General features: G+C 54.8%; 1 protein-coding gene across 2 annotated transcripts in view; it reads left to right on the top strand.

Annotated features, from left to right (window-relative positions):
• PRDM11 (PR/SET domain 11) overlaps window positions 1-16178 on the top strand; it is a 46321-nt gene extending 30143 nt beyond the window's left edge. The window contains exons 5-7 of one of the 2 annotated variants that reach the window (XM_021684767.1): window positions 8097-8284; window positions 12241-12873; window positions 14014-16178. In XM_021684767.1, coding sequence (XP_021540442.1) covers window positions 8097-8284; window positions 12241-12873; window positions 14014-16178 — 2986 coding nt within the window. Of the gene's footprint in view, window positions 1-479; window positions 1345-8096; window positions 8285-12240; window positions 12874-14013 lie in introns of those variants that run through there. The other variant, XM_044919501.1, reaches the window with a different exon arrangement.
• The last annotated feature ends 540 nt before the right edge of the window (window positions 16179-16718 follow it).

Genomic DNA, 16718 nt, shown 5'->3' with positions numbered 1-16718 from the left:
GAGGCTTTGCCAAGCTCCTTCCTGTCCGCTCTCTTGTTTAGTTTCCTTGACAACCCTGCTAGGTAGGCAAGTGGTTGGGTAGGTGGACAGAGCAGGCACCATCCTTGCTCTGCCGAAACTGAGTCACAGAGAGATGAAGGGAGCCACGGGGTCCACCTGCCACTGTCCCTGGGCCTGGGCTCTCCAAGTCCCCTGACCTGGGCTCTCCCGCGAGAGTGGTGCCGTTCCTGCAAGAGGAAGGGGGCCTGGGCAGTACTCACGCCCACCCTACTCCCCAGGGGCGCCTGGCCCGCATGCCTCAGGGATCTGGGGAGCAGGGGCGTCTCTGTGGGTGGGTGGGGAGCAGGCAGGTGCTGAATGAGGCTCAGGGGTGGCAGGGCAGGGGGACTGGAGAGTGACTTGGGGGTGGGCCCAAGCCCAGGGCTGCCCCCTTTCTCTCTGTTGTAATCATTTGCCCTTTTTTGTTTCTATCCCCCAAGATGATGAAGATGAGGAGGCCCCCGGGCCCTCGAGGCAGCCTCTGCGGGTGCCCCTGCAGCAGCCCGCGGAGGAAGAGGCCCACCTGGCCAGGCCCACCCTGCTCCGCTCCTCCTCCTCCTCAGACCAGTCCGAGATGGTGGGCCCCAAGCCGGAGGCCCTACCCCGGCCCTCACCCCAGGCCCAGGCCGCCTGCAGGACCCCTCGGCCACACCCCAGCGCGCCCAGCACAGGCCTTGACTGGCAGCTCCCCCATGCCCACGTCCAGCAGACTGAGGCGTTCCAGCAGATCTGCCGGGAGCTGGTGATCGTGCACCAGGACATGGCAAACAGCATGCACGCCATCGGCCAGACCATGGCCGAGCTGACCAGCCGCGTTGGTCAGATGTGCCAGACGCTGACAGAGATCCGGGACGGAGTTCGGGCGTCTCAGCGGGGGCCCGACGGGGTAGCCCCCACGGGCTCGACCCCTCAGGCCGAGGCGCCCCCGGCAGAGCCCCCGCAGGCTTCCCCGCCACCGGCCCCTGCACGGACTACCAGGTCTCGGAAGAGAAAGCACAATTTCTAACCCAGCCAGTCTACAGGAGGAGGAAGAGAGATGGAGGACGGGTGCCTGGCCTCAAGACAGGAGCCGGTCTCTCATGTCTGGGACCGATGACCCCTGTAGGATACCGGGGAGACTGCCATCTCCTCCCCACGCGCAGGTCGGCGGCCCTGGGCTCCAACAGAGTGTGCATCCAGCCCCAGGCCCTCATCTTTGGCCGATGCCGAAGATGTGGGCAAAGTTGCCTGCCTGACGCTTGCTTGTGCCGGAGCGGCGGCCTCCTCCTGGTCTGCGCCCACGGCAGCGGGCCTCGTGGGGAAGAGGGTAGCAAGAGCGGGGAGCATCTGAATGGAATCCTGCTTGCCAACCTCAGGGCTGCCACAGCCGCCTCCTGCGCCCTGATTCTGCTGCTTCCAAAGGGGGTGAAGCCTGAGGATGGGCAGGGGGCGCCGAGCCCTCCCAGGAGGGGCCCGTCCTCTCCTTCCCCAGGGCTCCGAGCGCGGCGGGTGGTGCCCCTGCCTTGGCCTTCCGCTTGCCCTTGCGGTGCGTGTGCTCAGCTGCTGTGCTTGCCTTTTGTGTGGAATGGGGAGAAGAACGGGATGGCGTCGGAGGAAGGAGGAGGTGCCCTGGCGTTCCTAGAGCACCTTATTGCTTTCCCTGCATTTGCAGATGTGTGATCTCAGTGGGTTCTCGGGACAGCCAGAGACGCGGCCACGCCCGGTCTTCCTGTCACCGTTATGACCAGCATCGCCTGCATTTCACAGATGACAGATGACACAACAGTTAGTCGGCAGGGGGCGGGGGTGGGGCAAGGGGGGCGCCAGGCCCGGAAGCCGGGTCTGTGGATTTGCCCGGCTCCCCACCCCCACCAGAGGCCAGATCCGGGGTTGGGAGGGGTGTTGCTCCTTGACTCTGCTCTCCTGGGTGCCCGCGGGAGGCAGCAGCAGTATTTAGGAGATGAGTCCCCGGCCCCGCCCTGGCACTAAGGCCGATGGCCGGGGCGCGGGGGGGAGAGGCAGGGCCCAAGCCTCGGCACCTGCAAGGTGACTCCTCCTCTGGCTTCTAGAAGAGCCCAGCAGGGCCCCTGTCCCATCCAAGTTCCAGCATGCCTTGCCTCCGCTTGCTTGGGCTGCATATGCATCAGCTACACACATCTCTAGCTTCACGTTTCACGTGGGAGTGCGGAGAGACAGCCAGGTTCCTCGAGCCAGCGAGTGAGGTGGGGTGGCAGTTGCAAGCTTAGCTCTGACCCAGGTGTAGCTCAGCTCTGTGTCCTCTTTGCTCCCTGGCCTGAGGCTGACCCCAGCAGAAGCTCCCCCCCCGCCCCTCCCTGCACCCCCCGGCCCACCATCTCCCACGTCTGCCCCCTAGAGCCATGGTGGGGGCCGGGGGGGCCGCTCTCCCCAGTGCCTGCTGTGGCTGTTTGTGGAGCACTGCTTCTAAACCCAGACCACGCTTTGTCCCATGTCAAAGGGCGTGGGGGACACCGGCAATGTCCCTGTGGCCTCAGCTCCATCTCCCCACTCTTTGGTTCTTTGGGGGCTCCTGCTACCCCAGACCGCACACTCCCCTGTCCGACAGCCCAGTGGCTTGATTATCGCCCGGCATTCCCCTGCCCTCCAATGCTGGAATCCAAGATTGCCTTCCCGAGTCTTTTTGTTAAGATGGCAATAAAAGAAATTGATCTCACACTTGGAACGCACCCGGTCTCCAGGATCTTTCTTTGGTGTATATTCTCTTTCTTCGCTTCCTCTGAAAACCTCGAGGCCCCCAGAGCAGGGCTTAGATGACTGAGGGAAGGCATGCCGGCCAGAGGGGCTCCAGCGCCGTCGGCATTTCCCGAATCCCAAAGTACTCAGATGCCCTGTGTCGGGCGCCATGCTAGCTAGCCCTGTGAGGAAAGGGACGGAACCGAGGAGCAGAGCGAGACAAAGCAGCCACATAGGAAACCGTGCAGCCATGTTTAAAGTCTCTGCACAGCACAAGCAGGGCGTGGCTGAGTGAATTTTACCTTCTGCTCCCTAAAAATTGTTAGGGGTCCTGGAAAAAAAGAAGTCACCATCTCTGGCAGGAGACTCCAGAAGGGTCAGGGGCTATCTATTTGCCAGTGTACTTCAGGGACCAGCCTGAGGCATGAACTTTCTGGGGGGACACCTCCCCACTGATCCTGGTATCTGTCTGTCACAGGCAAGACCCTGCCCTCCGAGAGCTGAGGCTTTCAAAGTAACCAGAGCGGGTCCTCCGGGTCCCTTTGGGAGTCTCCTTAGAAGAGAAGGGGCCTCCTAACTTGGGCATTGCCCTGGCTTACTCCCAGTCACACAGAGAGGTCCTCCCAAGCAGGAAATCCCCAAGTCCTGACCAGGGATCTATCCCCTCTCTGGAAGGTTCCAGCCCACCTTTGACCTCCTGGGACCCAGGTCATCCGATTTCTGCCACAGGCAAAGATACTGTGAAACTGGGCCCACGGTCTTCTGCAGCCTGGTCTAGGTGCTGACCAGTAACTGGCAGACCCCTCCCTCTGGTCCTGGGGAGGGAAGGGATCAAGTTGGAAGCAAAGGGGACAGAGAGATGAAGAGCCTGTGAACTTCAGATGAAATTTCTGTAGTTTCTTTTTCTTGGCTTCAGTAGGGATTGTGGGTCTAGCACATCAAAACAGGAAGGCGAAACTGGGGCCAGTGGTTAGAAGTGAATGGGCAGCCAATTTTTACAATTTCCCTTGTCAGATGGGGAAGTCCCACCGAAGGGTCTGAGGCCTCCAGCCGCTTTACAGGCTGGCTGGGTGATGTTCTGTCGGAGGTTGGGTGACCCTCTGGTGGGTGGATGCATGACCCAAAGACCTGTCCAGCTCGAGACCTAAACGCATGTGAGAAAACAGAGCTCAGCCTCTTGGTCACTCTTTCCCATTTCTGCCCTCCGTGACTGGTGCAGTTTCCTTCCATCAGAGACATACCCACTGAGCAGGACCATCTGAGCCTGGCCTTTCTCTGCCCCCACTCCAACAAAATGGTTGCCCCATGGGTTATTTTCTCTCTTCTGTTGGAACTGATAGTCATTTCCTGACCCAGTGAGAAAATATGGTGCATTTGATAAGGCACAGTGGGTGAGGTGTGAGAGTGTTGTCTTAGTGCTTATCTGTCCAGTACCCAAAGTCAGCAAGGAGTTCAGAATAAAAACTATCCATTCTCATCATGAAACTTTCAGTCGAGAACACACGCCCCCCCCCCCACCACTACCACCCACCCTTTTGATTGCTTCAAAGGGCCTCAACTCTGTGGGTCTGATTTGAAAAGCTATCAGATGAGCTCTATTATTTGTAGAGTGGCCTGCGTTAGCCATTTTCCACCTCCTTCTGACATACACTGTGCCTTCTCTCCAACGAAGTAGTGACCTGGAAACTCAACAGATACAGAGATTTTCACTCCCTAAGAGCCTTGTCTTCCAGGGAGGGCTCTCGGAATGGGACAGGCGTGGCTCTTCATAAAGGGATTGTCGTATGGGGACAGAAGGATTCTTGGAGTGGATCAAGCCATTGGGGGTTACTGCAAAATACTTACAAGAGGGAGATCTGATTTGAGGTCATCTGTGTTGGGACTTAGCTTGGCTCCATTCAGCATCTTGAGGGGACTGGTTGTTACGATTTGCTGAGAGTTGCCAAAAATGTCATATTTCACGTGCCAAGTTTCAAAACAACCAAATATAACCAGATGCTGAACAAATTTTGATCTGTCTTGGAAGATTGTGATCACTGCAAAGATTTGGAGTTCTCTTCCTAAACCTTGATGTTTATCGGGCAGGAAACCACCAGGAGGTAGAAAGGGAAATTGACCTGAATCTTTCTAAAGTTCTAGACGTAGTCTAGAAGTTGCTCTTTTGAAGAAATCCCTGATAGTTAGGTGTTCCTCATCTCTTTTTCTCCTAAAGTTGGATGCCAGAGAAAATAATTCTAGCTTTTAGAGCTGGATGATTGCTTAAACACCCCCCCAAAAAGAGAAGAGCGTCTCTTTCCTTGTGCTCTGTGATCCAAGTGATTCTTGTGAGGGAAGATGAATGAATGGTTTGCCTTCCGAATCTGGGAGTAGGAAACTTTGGATCTACCCCAGTTCTGTACTAACCACAAGGGTGATTAATTCTGGATGTCAAACCCCAGGCTCTCGCTAAAATTGGGGACTGGAAAATATTTTGCACATTCAGAAGGAATCTCAGATCCGGAGAAAAGCAGACCCCTGTGCTACAGAGTTGCGACTCGGAAGTATTCGGAAAGACTTCTCTAGGCCAGGGGTCCTCTTTTCCTTTCCCCAGGTTCTTCGTTAGTGGCATGACTGGGCATCCTGGATATCACAGTATTGTCTTCACAGCTCAGGGAGACCAGTGCTCATGTCTGATTCTGACAAGCGCAGATACGTTGAAGCTAAGTTCCTGGACCCAAGCAAGTTCCGAGGATCTAAGTGCCAAAAATCCTGCAAGTGTGACCCCCGCCCCTCCCCACCTGCTTCTCTAAACACGGGTGAAGCAGCCAAAAGCTCATGTTTGCACTCCTGTCCCCCTTGGCCTCACTCCCGCAACCCGGGGGTCCGCGCTGCAGCCTGTTACTAGGTGGCTTGGTCCCTGGACTCTAGTGGTCCCCCTTGTAAGGTCATGGCCTTCTCCAGGGCCGAGTAGAACAGAGTCCACAGGGGACTGTCCCCGACGACATGGGGCAGGATGTGCTCGAGGGTGCTATGCCTGAGGCTCGGCGAATGTAGATTCACAATGTGGCTGGCCACCAGGACCACCACCAGTCCTGGAATTGGCGTTCATGTGTGTCTTTTTTTAGGGGGTGGCCGTGGGGGTAACTGTAGTAATTGCTTAACAAGGAAAACTTGGAAAATACAGAAAAAAAAATGATAGAGCAGATCCACCTGTAACGGATAATCAGTCACGGGTAAAACATTGGTATGTTTCCTTCAAGTAGCTTACCGAGCGAGGCTTGTTTTTAAAGCATGGTTGGAACTGTAGAGTAAATAGCTTCCGGTCTTACTGTTCTCACTCTGCGTTCTATCAGGACAGGACCGTTTTTCCACGCCAGGAAAGATCCATTGAAAACATTTTTCTATAGATGAATAACATTCCATCGTACGAATGAATATACCACGGTTTACTAAGCCGTTTCTCCAATATTAGACGTTTCGATGTCTTTGCTTTTACACTATGGTAAACAATGATACAGGCAGGGTGGTGGTCGGCAGAGTTTGTCTACTTGGTCTGCATCTTATGGGTCCTTTTTAAATTTTCCAAAAATTGCGACAAAACGCACATGACATAAAATTGACCATTTTAACCACTTTTTTTTTAACTGTACAGTTCAGCGGCATTAAGTTCGTTTACATTGTGCACCCATCACTACCATCCATCTCCAGAGCTCTTTTCGTCTTCCCCAACTGAGACAGAACACCCATTAAACCCTAATTCCCATTCCCCCGGCCCCACACGGCGGCACCACCCCCGCCCCCGCCACCACCGTTGTACTTTCTGTCTCCATGAATTTAACTATTCGTCTAAGTACCTCATATAAATGGAATCTTACAGTATTTGTCCTTTTGTGACTGGCTTATTTCACTTACTATGTGTTTTCAAGGTTCATTCATGTGATAGCATGAATCAGAATTTGCTTCCTTTTTAAAGCCGAGTAAAATGCGATGTGTGTGTATTCCACATTCTGTTTATCCATTTATCCATGAGTGGACACTGGGGTTGCTTCCACTGCCTGATTATTGTGAATCATGCTGCTATGAATGTGGATGCACGAATACTTGTTCGCGGCCACATTGCCGAATTTGTGTCCCAAAGGGTCGTGCCAATTTACTTTCTCCCATTAGCGTGGGAGACGCTTTTCTAGCCAATATGGATGTTATCATTAAAAAAGAAGAGAGAGAGAGAAATCCGTGCCAATGAGACAAGGTGCTACTTTGTGTTCCGTATTAATGATGCTGAATAATTTTCCTTTGTTCATTACCCCCTTGGATTTTTTTTTTCTGTGAATTATTGTTTACCCTGGACTGCTCCAAGTTAGGCCAGTCAGACAGACTTTGATTTCTTCCCTGGCTTTTGAGACAAACCATAGCGTGAGGAAAAGAAGTTCATTTTTGACTCCAAATTTCCTAGATGCTCGCGTAGGACAGAGCCTTAAAACTCCAAACGATATCCTCTTTTGAGCTATATGTCTCGACTTCTCTGTACGTGTTACATCATCTCCTCTTTTGGAGGTGGCTGGTTAGGTGTTGGAAATGTCATTTCAGGGAGAGTTGGGGAAGGGAGTGATTCTGAGGGTTTGGCACAACTTTCAAGGTTATCTGGGCTTTTCTGAGTCGGTGCTTTACAGGCTCACATAGGAAAACAGACCTCAAAGTTCCACCTCCCATTTATTAGCTGTGTGACCTTGGGCAAGTCACTTACCTTCTCTGAATCCTAGTTTCCTTACCTTAAAATAACTTAGATTAATGAGTAGTTGCTAACCTTCTCTTGTCTCTTATTTACCTCCCTCTTCTGTCCGCACTGGACACCCACTTTTTAAAGATAGTGATCTTTAGCATTTATTAATTGACCTTTTGGGCACCCTTGTCACATGGGTTATTTCTGCTGGGCTTTGTGAAATACTGGAAAGAGTCCAAGAACCCCACACTTACCACCATCAGAGGCCCGCAGGTGTTTGGGGATCCGTGCGGTTGAAAGCTACTGAAGAAGAACTGACCTGATCTGTCCAGTTTGCAATCATTTTTGTAGCTGGTGTCGAATTGTGTATTTACCAGAATCTGGGAGGTAGGCAGGGCAGCTGTCATTTCTAGTCTCAGAAAACAGAGATTCTTAGAGGCTCGGGGACTTGCTCGAGGTCCCACAAAACGGTGACGTTGAGACCAGGGACTGGCCCCTAGCCGGCGTCCCGATCCTGGACAGGCAGGCTGCCCTTAGAGACTTTTCAGCACGTGCCACAAGCTTGTGGACCTCTGACCTGCCACGCCTGCCCGGCACCATGCCTGGCCCCGGCAGGCACTCAGCCACGAGTGGCCCGTGCATTCTCACCTGTCCCCCTCGCCCCCAGGTACGTGGTCATCTCCCGGGAGGAGAGGGAGCAGAACCTGCTGGCGTTCCAGCACAGCGAGCGCATCTACTTCCGGGCGTGCAGGGACATCCGGCCCGGGGAGCGGCTCCGGGTCTGGTACAGCGAGGACTACATGAAGCGTCTACACAGCATGTCGCAGGAAACCATCCACCGCAATCTGGCCAGAGGTGAGTGCCCACCCCAGGCGAGGGCCACGCCCGCCGCCCCACGCAGGGGAAGCCAGAGCTGCTTCTCTAGGAGCTTCCTAAGAAATCCGATGGGAAATGCAGTCTACCAGCAACGGGGAGACCCAGAGGGACTCGGGGGGGCGGGGGAAGGGGGATGGGCAGCCGGTCTGGGTGTGAGCGGCAGCTCGGGGCAGGGCGGCAGGAACTCCCGCGTGTTCTCCTCCCCCAGAAACCCTGTTACAGACATTTGAGAGTGTCGAGAGAGACAAGGCCCCAGAGCCAAGCACATGCGTTTCATCAAAATGGATCCTCTTTCCCCAAGTCCAACTGATGGAAAAGATGCTAGAAGGTGCCACTGGCTCAGTAGTAGCTAATGCTGACTAAGTAAGTCACACGCGCAAAGCAGCCATTCTATAGCGTTCACGTGCTTATCACAACAGGAGCGCCTGCCTGGTGAGCGAGCTGGGAGAGTTAGGTGGGTACTACCCAGAATACACAGAGAACAATGCCCACCTTGACCGCTGTGAGCCCTCAACTGTAAGCTCTTAATTCTAACGATCCCGTATGAGCTGTGATCCCCATCTCACAACTGTAGACACTGAGCATCAGATAGATACAGTGACTCCCCTAGGGTCACGTGGCTAGGAAGGGCAGCGCTGGGTTTCTCATACACATCGGTCTCAGTGCAGGGTCTAGCCTCTAACTGAAAGTGTTATACGGCCTCCCTGACAAAACTAGTTTCTTCCCTGCTTCCTCCTGGTCTCCTTCTTGGAAGTCCCAATCCCAGGCTCTGCACGAACAGTCTCTATTAGAAGAAGAAGGTTGGAGGGAGGTGGGAAGGGGACCTTAGGTGTGGGTGATGGCCTGGTGGGTGAGATGTCCATCCAGGCTCCATTTAAGTGAGTCCTTGGAAAGTGGCTTAAAATACTCCCCAGCCCCTAGCCCTTTGCCTCAACCCCATCCTCAGTCTGGCCAACGCAAACTGGCGAGTCCAGCTCCTTCTTTCCAGAGGACCTCCCTTGCACTAAAAATGCACATTCAAATACCCAGAGTCCATGTGGTTCCAAGAACCAGGGCTATACCCAAGCCCCACCATATCACATTCCTGACCAAACTACTTCTTGGAAATAAATCTTCATGTGGAGTATGAGCGGAGATGATGAAGAGGGGGTGGGGTGGCCCATTGCAATTAAGCTATTTTTGAAAACAAAACAGAATAAAGCAGATTGTGGACATGAATGCACGGCTGCTGCCTGACTTGGTAAAAGGTATCTGTGATTGGATGGGCAATGAGGAGGCCCAGTAGACGTACTCATCTCTTGTCTCCTTCTGATGTGGGGGTTGGGTACAGGCCGATTTCTCTCGGGAAGGCATGTTTCTATGATGAGATTGCCACGGTTTCCATTTGACCTCCGAAGATGCCTTATGTAACCATGTCTGGTACCTAGTAGGAGCTCAATAAATCTTTGTCAAATGGATAAAAGAAGAAATGAATGAAGACAACCAAAAAGTCTCCACAAGAACCATATCACCAGAAGAAAAGAAAACCAAGCAAAGTCATATCTGAGGACACAGGTTCCGTCCCTTGGCCATAATCGTCTTGAATTTTGGATTTGTAACGTCCTTTCCCCCCCAGGTGTCTTCTCCAAAGCACCTCAAGCTGCAATCATCCTGAGAGAGCCCTGAGACCCAAGGGGAATGCTCAGAGAAGGGAGTGAGCTTTCAGGAGTGGTTCAAAGGAGGCATGGCAGAGAGATTTGAAATGAGATCCACGAAGACTTGTGAAGATACAGGAGGAAGGAGGGTCTGTTCCTGGCCAGGCTGAGCAGTAGGAAACAGGAAGGAGACCAACAGGCACCGTGTGGGGCAGGGCCAGAGCAGTGGGGGGGGAGGCGGGGTGTTGGTCCTAAAGCCCTTGGGAGCAGTGGTGAGCTCAGTGGCCTTTGGGTGTGGAGATGTCTCTGTAGCCTGTAGCTTTGGCAGACTCTGCATAGTTGGTAGAGGCTTAGATTGGTGTGCCAGCCCCGCTCTGGAAAGGGGATCCCTACCCTCAGTCACTGAAGGTCTGAAGGTGGTTTCTTCTAATTGGAGGCTGGAGCCCTGAGAAAGGCCAGAGCATGAATTATTAGTTCTTGGGACATTACTCGGAGCCCAGAACTGCTTCCTGAAGACAGTGTAAATTATGCCTTTGTGGTTATCTTGTAAGAACAGGATGCATCTAATACAGTGTATTCAAAAAATTTATGTTAGTTGATCTACTTTGAGTCACTGATTCACTTTATGGTGTTTTCTCCATATTTTATGGAGACTTTGAAATCAGTTTCATGGTGCTTAAAGGTCTTTTTCGGCCCTTAGGAAGCCTTGAGTCCCAAGAAGTGTCCCACACGTCCTAGGAAATCTGAATGACCTTGTCTTTGAGCAGAGAGGCGTGAGGACTCCCTGGTGATGTGTAGCCCTGACCTCCCAACATCCTCAGCTCTTTGCTGCCTGATTGGTCCATGAGACGTGAAAGGGTGGCCCTTGATGTTTGGAGATTCTAAATGGGCAAGTGTCACAGCTGCTCCGTAATACAAATATGTTGCATTTTTTACAAGCGTTCATCTCCACCCTTTCTGCCCCTCAGGTGTTATAGAACCGTAGGCTGTGAGAGCCACCTGACTTTCAGGGGCCGTGAACATGAGGTTGCTCCTCAGGCATTCATGTGAGGACAGAAGAGGGGCGTCCTGAATAGGTTACCCCCATTTGTGCTGTTACCTGTAGGAAATCCGGATTCCTACGTGGCCCAGGGCACAGTACCCCTCGCCAGCTGTGGGAAGCCAGGGCTCTGTCACAGCCTGGAACATCTGGATCGCTCACAGAGATCCCTTGGTCTTCACTCAGTGGTTTTTCAGCAAACCCAGCTTTTGGAAGCTTAACTGCAATGTTTAATTGGGCCGAGTCATTGCCCAGAGTCATTTCCCAGGGCCCTGCCCTGATCTAGGAAGCCTTTGAGATTTCCCAGCCCCACGGGCTGCCGTCAGGACCTTCTGAGGGTCCCCCTTTAGCATCTGTACCCCCAGGGAGCACACTTCTATAGCCATTTATGAAACTGTGTCGGCTGTTTTAAAGAATCAGGCTAAAATTACTGTTGGGAGCTCACCAACGTCTTTGAAGTCAGTCACGTGATGGAAAGAGATAGAAAAGGGAACATCCTTTGAAGGATCAGGTAAGGAGACACGGCTGTCTTTCAAGAATGCTTTGGGTCAGTGTGGTCACGTCGCTCTTGATCTTGTTGGAGGCTGCTCCCCGGGAGCCCTCAGCCACCGGAGGGGCCCCGTCTTCCCTTTCCTTCCTGCCTCGGTTGTCAGGGAGAACCACAGACGTTCAGGTCACTTCCTTTCCCGTGCACCTCGTCCTCCGAAATCCTGGGAGAGTTAGAAAGGATGGTTGCTGCGGGTCAGACTTGGCCCCACGGGGCCGTCTGGAGGCAGTCAGGGAGCAGGAAGGAGCGGACGCGGTGTTTCCTGTGTACCTTTTACCAAGTCGAAGCAGCCATCTCTCAATTGCCAGGACCGGACAAGAAGCCTGGAGGGCGGGGGTCCCCCACGCGCTGAGTTGTGAGGCACGCTCCCACCTGCCCAGTCTGATTGGTGGGGTGTCAGCTTCTAGGGTGACCGCACTTCCAACTGCCCTCCCCTCCAGCATTCCCTCAGCCTATAAATGTGCAGCTTATAGACATAAGGCTCCCTTGAAACGGTCTTTTTCAAGAATTCTTCCCACTTTTTTGGGTCCCACTCTAGACCCCGCGATCCACGGAGTGACCCGCCTCTCCCTTTCTGTCACACCTGCCCCCACAGGGCCAGCCCCAGAGGGATGTGTCCAGTGACTTCCTAGCAGGAGGCCTGCTTTGTTTTCTGTCGGTTTCTCCCACGTCGGGGCTTTTCCCCACGTCCTCACACCCTGGTTTTCCTTCCTAGGAGAGAAGAGGTTGCAGAGGGAGAAGTCTGAGCAGGCTCTGGATAACCCAGAAGACCTGAGGGGTCCCCTTCAGCTCCCCGTGTTGAGACAGGGCAAAAGTCCGTACAAGCGTGGCTTTGACGAGGGGGACGCGCACCCCCAGGCCAAGAAGAAGAAGATTGACCTCATTTTCAAGGATGTGTTGGAGGCTTCACTGGAATCCGCAAAGGTGGAAGCGCATCAGCTGGCCTTGAGCACCTCGCTGGTCATCAGGAAGGTCCCCAAGTACCAGGATGACGCCTACAGTCGGTGTGCAATGAGCATGTCGCATGGCGTGCAGAATGTCAGCCGGACCCAGGGGGAAGGGGACTGGAAGATCCCCCAGGGGGCTTCCAAGGAGCCCAGGGGGCTTCCGTTGGAGGATGAAGAAGAAGAGCCTTCCTCCTTCAAGGCCGACAGTCCCGCCGAGGCCTCCCTTGCGTCCGACCCTCACGAGCTTCCCACCACCTCCTTTTGCCCTAATTGTATTCGCCTAAAGAAGAAGGTCCGGGAACTCCAGGCCGAACTAGACATGCTTAAGTCTGGGAAGCTTCCCGAACCTCCCGTATTGCCAGCTCAGGTACTGGAGCTCCCAGAGTTCTCGGACCCCGCAGGTAAGTCGGTGTGGATGAGATGGTGGTCGGAGGGAAGAGCACCCCGTGGGCAGTTTGAGGGTGGCCTGGCGCTCTCTGTGGGAGCCACCTTCGGGGAGACCCACGCCCGCAGGTGCCTGCCTCGGACAGGCTGCTCCGCGGCCCCAGTGGGATGCTTCATGTCTCGCCCTTGTATCCTCCTCGTCAATAAAGGAAGTTCCACTGCAGGAGGGGTGTGTGCTGTGTTCTTGACCTGTTGCCTTTCTCTGGCGGTCCTGGTGGTGTCTCAGCCCCACGCTCAACTTCTAAACCCAGTCTTTGTCTCTTCCCCAGTCCCAAGCAGGGCAGCTCGTCGGGGAGAGCTCCCGGCCTTCTCGAACTCAGTCCCGGGACACGGCCTCGTTCTTCCCCTCCCGAGCTGCTGTTCTGCCACACACGCTCCTGTCCCCCCTGCCTGGAATTGTAGAAGGCCTGGGATACGGGACATGTGGCTGCACGCCTTGGCCCTTTTCTGTTGGCTGCCTGGATCTTTTAGAACCGATCGACAACCAGGAAGGTTTTTTCAGTACACAGCTGCAGCTGAGTCCGAGTATTTACATAGCATTTCCTATTTTAACCACATCCCTTAGCTCAGAATGAGGTGTTTCAGATATTCAAAGCATGCGTCCTAACTCAACTGCATTCTGATCCTGAAATAAGCTGGGGCCGTGGCAAGCTGCCTGCACGCCCGCCCTGAGCACGTTAGCGCCGAGAGAACCGAGCCCCGCGCCCTGGCTGTGTGACTTGGGCGGGCTGGGTGAGCTGTGTTCTCTCCTGCAGACCCGTTCCTGCGGCCCCGGCCCTGCTGCTCCGTCGGTAGGGAAGGTTGAGTTCCTTGAGCGCCCACTAGCGGAGGGTGAAGGCAGGCAGCCTGGAGCAGGGCGGCCACCAGGCGTAATCCCCAGAGAGGAACCGTCACCCGTGGATAACCAGAGTGCTCATATATATATTAAAGAAAAAAAAAAAAAAAGAATTCTAGGCTGGGATTCAGTCCGTCCTCGGAACTGGCCTGTTTCACACCGTGTGGCACCGACCTCTCGGGCCGTGTTCCCGTTCATTCTGGAAGAGCCTGCGATTTTTTGCCGCCGGGGTTTAAACGTTTCCTTCCCATTTGTCTTCCAGCCTCCGAGAGCATGGTCTCCGGCCCCGCCATCATGGAGGACGACGACCAGGAGGTCGACTCTGCAGACGAGTCCGTCTCCAATGACATGATGACCGCCACCGACGAGCCCTCCAAGATGTCCTCCGCCACCGGGCGCCGCATCCGGCGCTTCAAGCAGGAATGGCTGAAGAAGTTCTGGTTCCTGCGGTACTCGCCGACGCTCAACGAGATGTGGTGCCACGTGTGCCGTCAGTACACGGTGCAGTCCTCCCGCACGTCGGCCTTCATCATCGGCTCCAAGCAGTTCAAGATCCACACCATCAAACTGCACAGCCAGAGCAACCTGCACAAGAAGTGCTTGCAGCTGTACAAGCTCCGCATGCACCCCGAGAAGACGGAGGAGATGTGCCGCAACATGACCCTGCTCTTCAACACCGCCTACCACCTGGCCCTCGAGGGCCGGCCCTACCTGGACTTCCGGCCCCTGGCCGAGCTCCTGCGCAAGTGCGAGCTCAAGGTGGTGGACCAGTACATGAACGAGGGTGACTGCCAGATCCTCATTCACCACATCGCCCGCGCGCTGCGAGAGGACCTGGTGGAGCGCATCCGCCAGTCGCCCTGCCTCAGCATCATCCTGGACGGGCAGAGCGACGACCTGCTGGCCGACACGGTGGCCGTCTACGTCCAGTACACCAGCAGCGACGGGCCCCCGGCCACCGAGTTCCTGTCCCTGCAGGAACTGGGCTTCTCCAGCACGGAGAGCTACCTGCAGGCGCTCGACCGGGCCTTTTCGGCCTTGGGCATCCGGCTGCAGGACGAGAAGCCCACCGTCGGCCTGGGCATTGACGGGGCCAACGTCACGGCCAGCCTGCGCGCCAGCATGTTCATGACGATCCGCAAGACACTGCCCTGGTTGCTGTGCCTGCCCTTCATGGTGCACCGGCCCCACCTGGAGGTCCTGGACGCCATCAGCGGGAAGGAGCTCCCGTGCCTGGAGGAGCTAGAGAACAATCTGAAGCAGCTGCTGAGCTTCTACCGGTACTCGCCGCGCCTCATGTGCGAGCTCCGGTCCACGGCGTCGACCCTGTGCGAGGAGACGGAGTTCCTGGGGGACATCCGCGCCGTGAGGTGGATCATCGGGGAGCAGAACGTCCTCAACGCCCTCATTAAAGACTACCTGGAGGTGGTGGCCCACCTCAAGGACGTCAGCAGCCAGACCCAGCGGGCCGACGCGTCCGCCATTGCGCTGGCCCTGCTGCAGTTCCTCATGGACTACCAGTCCGTCAAGCTCATCTACTTCCTCCTGGACGTGATCGCCGTGCTCTCACGGCTGGCCTACGTCTTCCAGGGCGAGTACCTCCTGGTGTCCCAGGTGGACGACAAGATCGAGGAGGCCATCCAGGAGATCAGCCGGCTGGCCGACTCCCCGGGGGAGTACCTGCAGGAGTTCGAGGAGAACTTTCGAGAGAGCTTCAACGGGATTGCAGTGAAGAACCTCAGGGTGGCCGAGGCCAAGTTCCAGTCCGTCAGGGAGAAGATTTGCCAGAAGACCCAGGTAATCCTGGCTCAGAGGTTCGATTCCCGAAGCCGGATCTTCGTGAAGGCCTGCCAGGTGTTCGACCTGGCCGCCTGGCCCAGGAACAGCGAGGAGCTCCTGAGCTACGGCAAGGAGGACATGGTGCAGATATTTGATCACCTGGAGGCCATCCCGACCTTCTCCCGGGATGTCTGCCGGGAGGGGCTGGACCCCCGGGGCAGCCTGTTGATGGAGTGGCGGGAACTCAAGGCGGATTACTACACCAAAAATGGCTTCAAAGACCTGATCGGCCACATCTGCAAGTACAAACAGCGCTTCCCGCTCTTGAACAAGATCATCCAGGTCCTCAAAGTCCTCCCCACGTCCACCGCGTGCTGCGAGAAAGGCCGCAATGCCCTGCAGCGAGTTCGCAAAAACCACCGCTCCCGCCTGACCCTGGAGCAGCTCAGCGACCTGTTGACCATCGCTGTGAACGGCCCGCCGATCACCAGCTTCGATGCCAAGCGAGCCCTGGACAGCTGGTTTGAGGAGAAGTCGGGCAACAGTTACGCGCTCTCCGCCGAGGTCCTCAGCAGGATGTCGGCGCTGGAACAGAAACCCGTGTTGCAGACCGTGGACCCCGGGTCTGAGTTTTACCCGGACATCTAGGGGGCCGGCGTCCCAGAGTTCACTAAGCTGTTGAATATTTTTTTAATCTATACTCATAAGCTTTGATATATTATATAAATATATATTATATTATATATATATATATATATATATATATATATATATATATATAAGCCCACACTGAAAATTTTTAAAAACCAAGGTGATGTGTCCACCAGAAGCCACTGGGAGCTTTCACAAAGGAATGATGTTGGAAACGGACTCTTGTCTACAAGATCTGGCAGCTGCAACCTCCGTGGCCATCCTTTTCCCTCACGGAAGCACGTGCTGGGGCCACATGCGTTCCCACCTAACAGCCAACCAACAGCCTAAGCTAAAATGACGGGTCTTTGTCATCACCTCTAGGTGGTTTGTTGTATGTTTTTGCTTGGGGGTTGAGGGGTTTGGGTTTGGGTTTACGTTCTTGCCTTTCCTTTTCTCGTGTGGTCTGCGATGGGGTTCTCAGCCCCTTCGTGGACACGCTGGTGGAGCTGAACCCCATCTCCGATCTGGGATGGGGTGGGTGGTGTATCTGGATTG

This window comes from Neomonachus schauinslandi, chromosome 11 (genome assembly GCF_002201575.2).
Source record: "Neomonachus schauinslandi chromosome 11, ASM220157v2, whole genome shotgun sequence".
Lineage (NCBI taxonomy): Eukaryota > Metazoa > Chordata > Mammalia > Carnivora > Phocidae > Neomonachus > Neomonachus schauinslandi.
The sequence above is the reverse complement of the archived record's forward strand: the minus strand, read 5'-3'. Positions and strand labels throughout refer to the sequence as shown.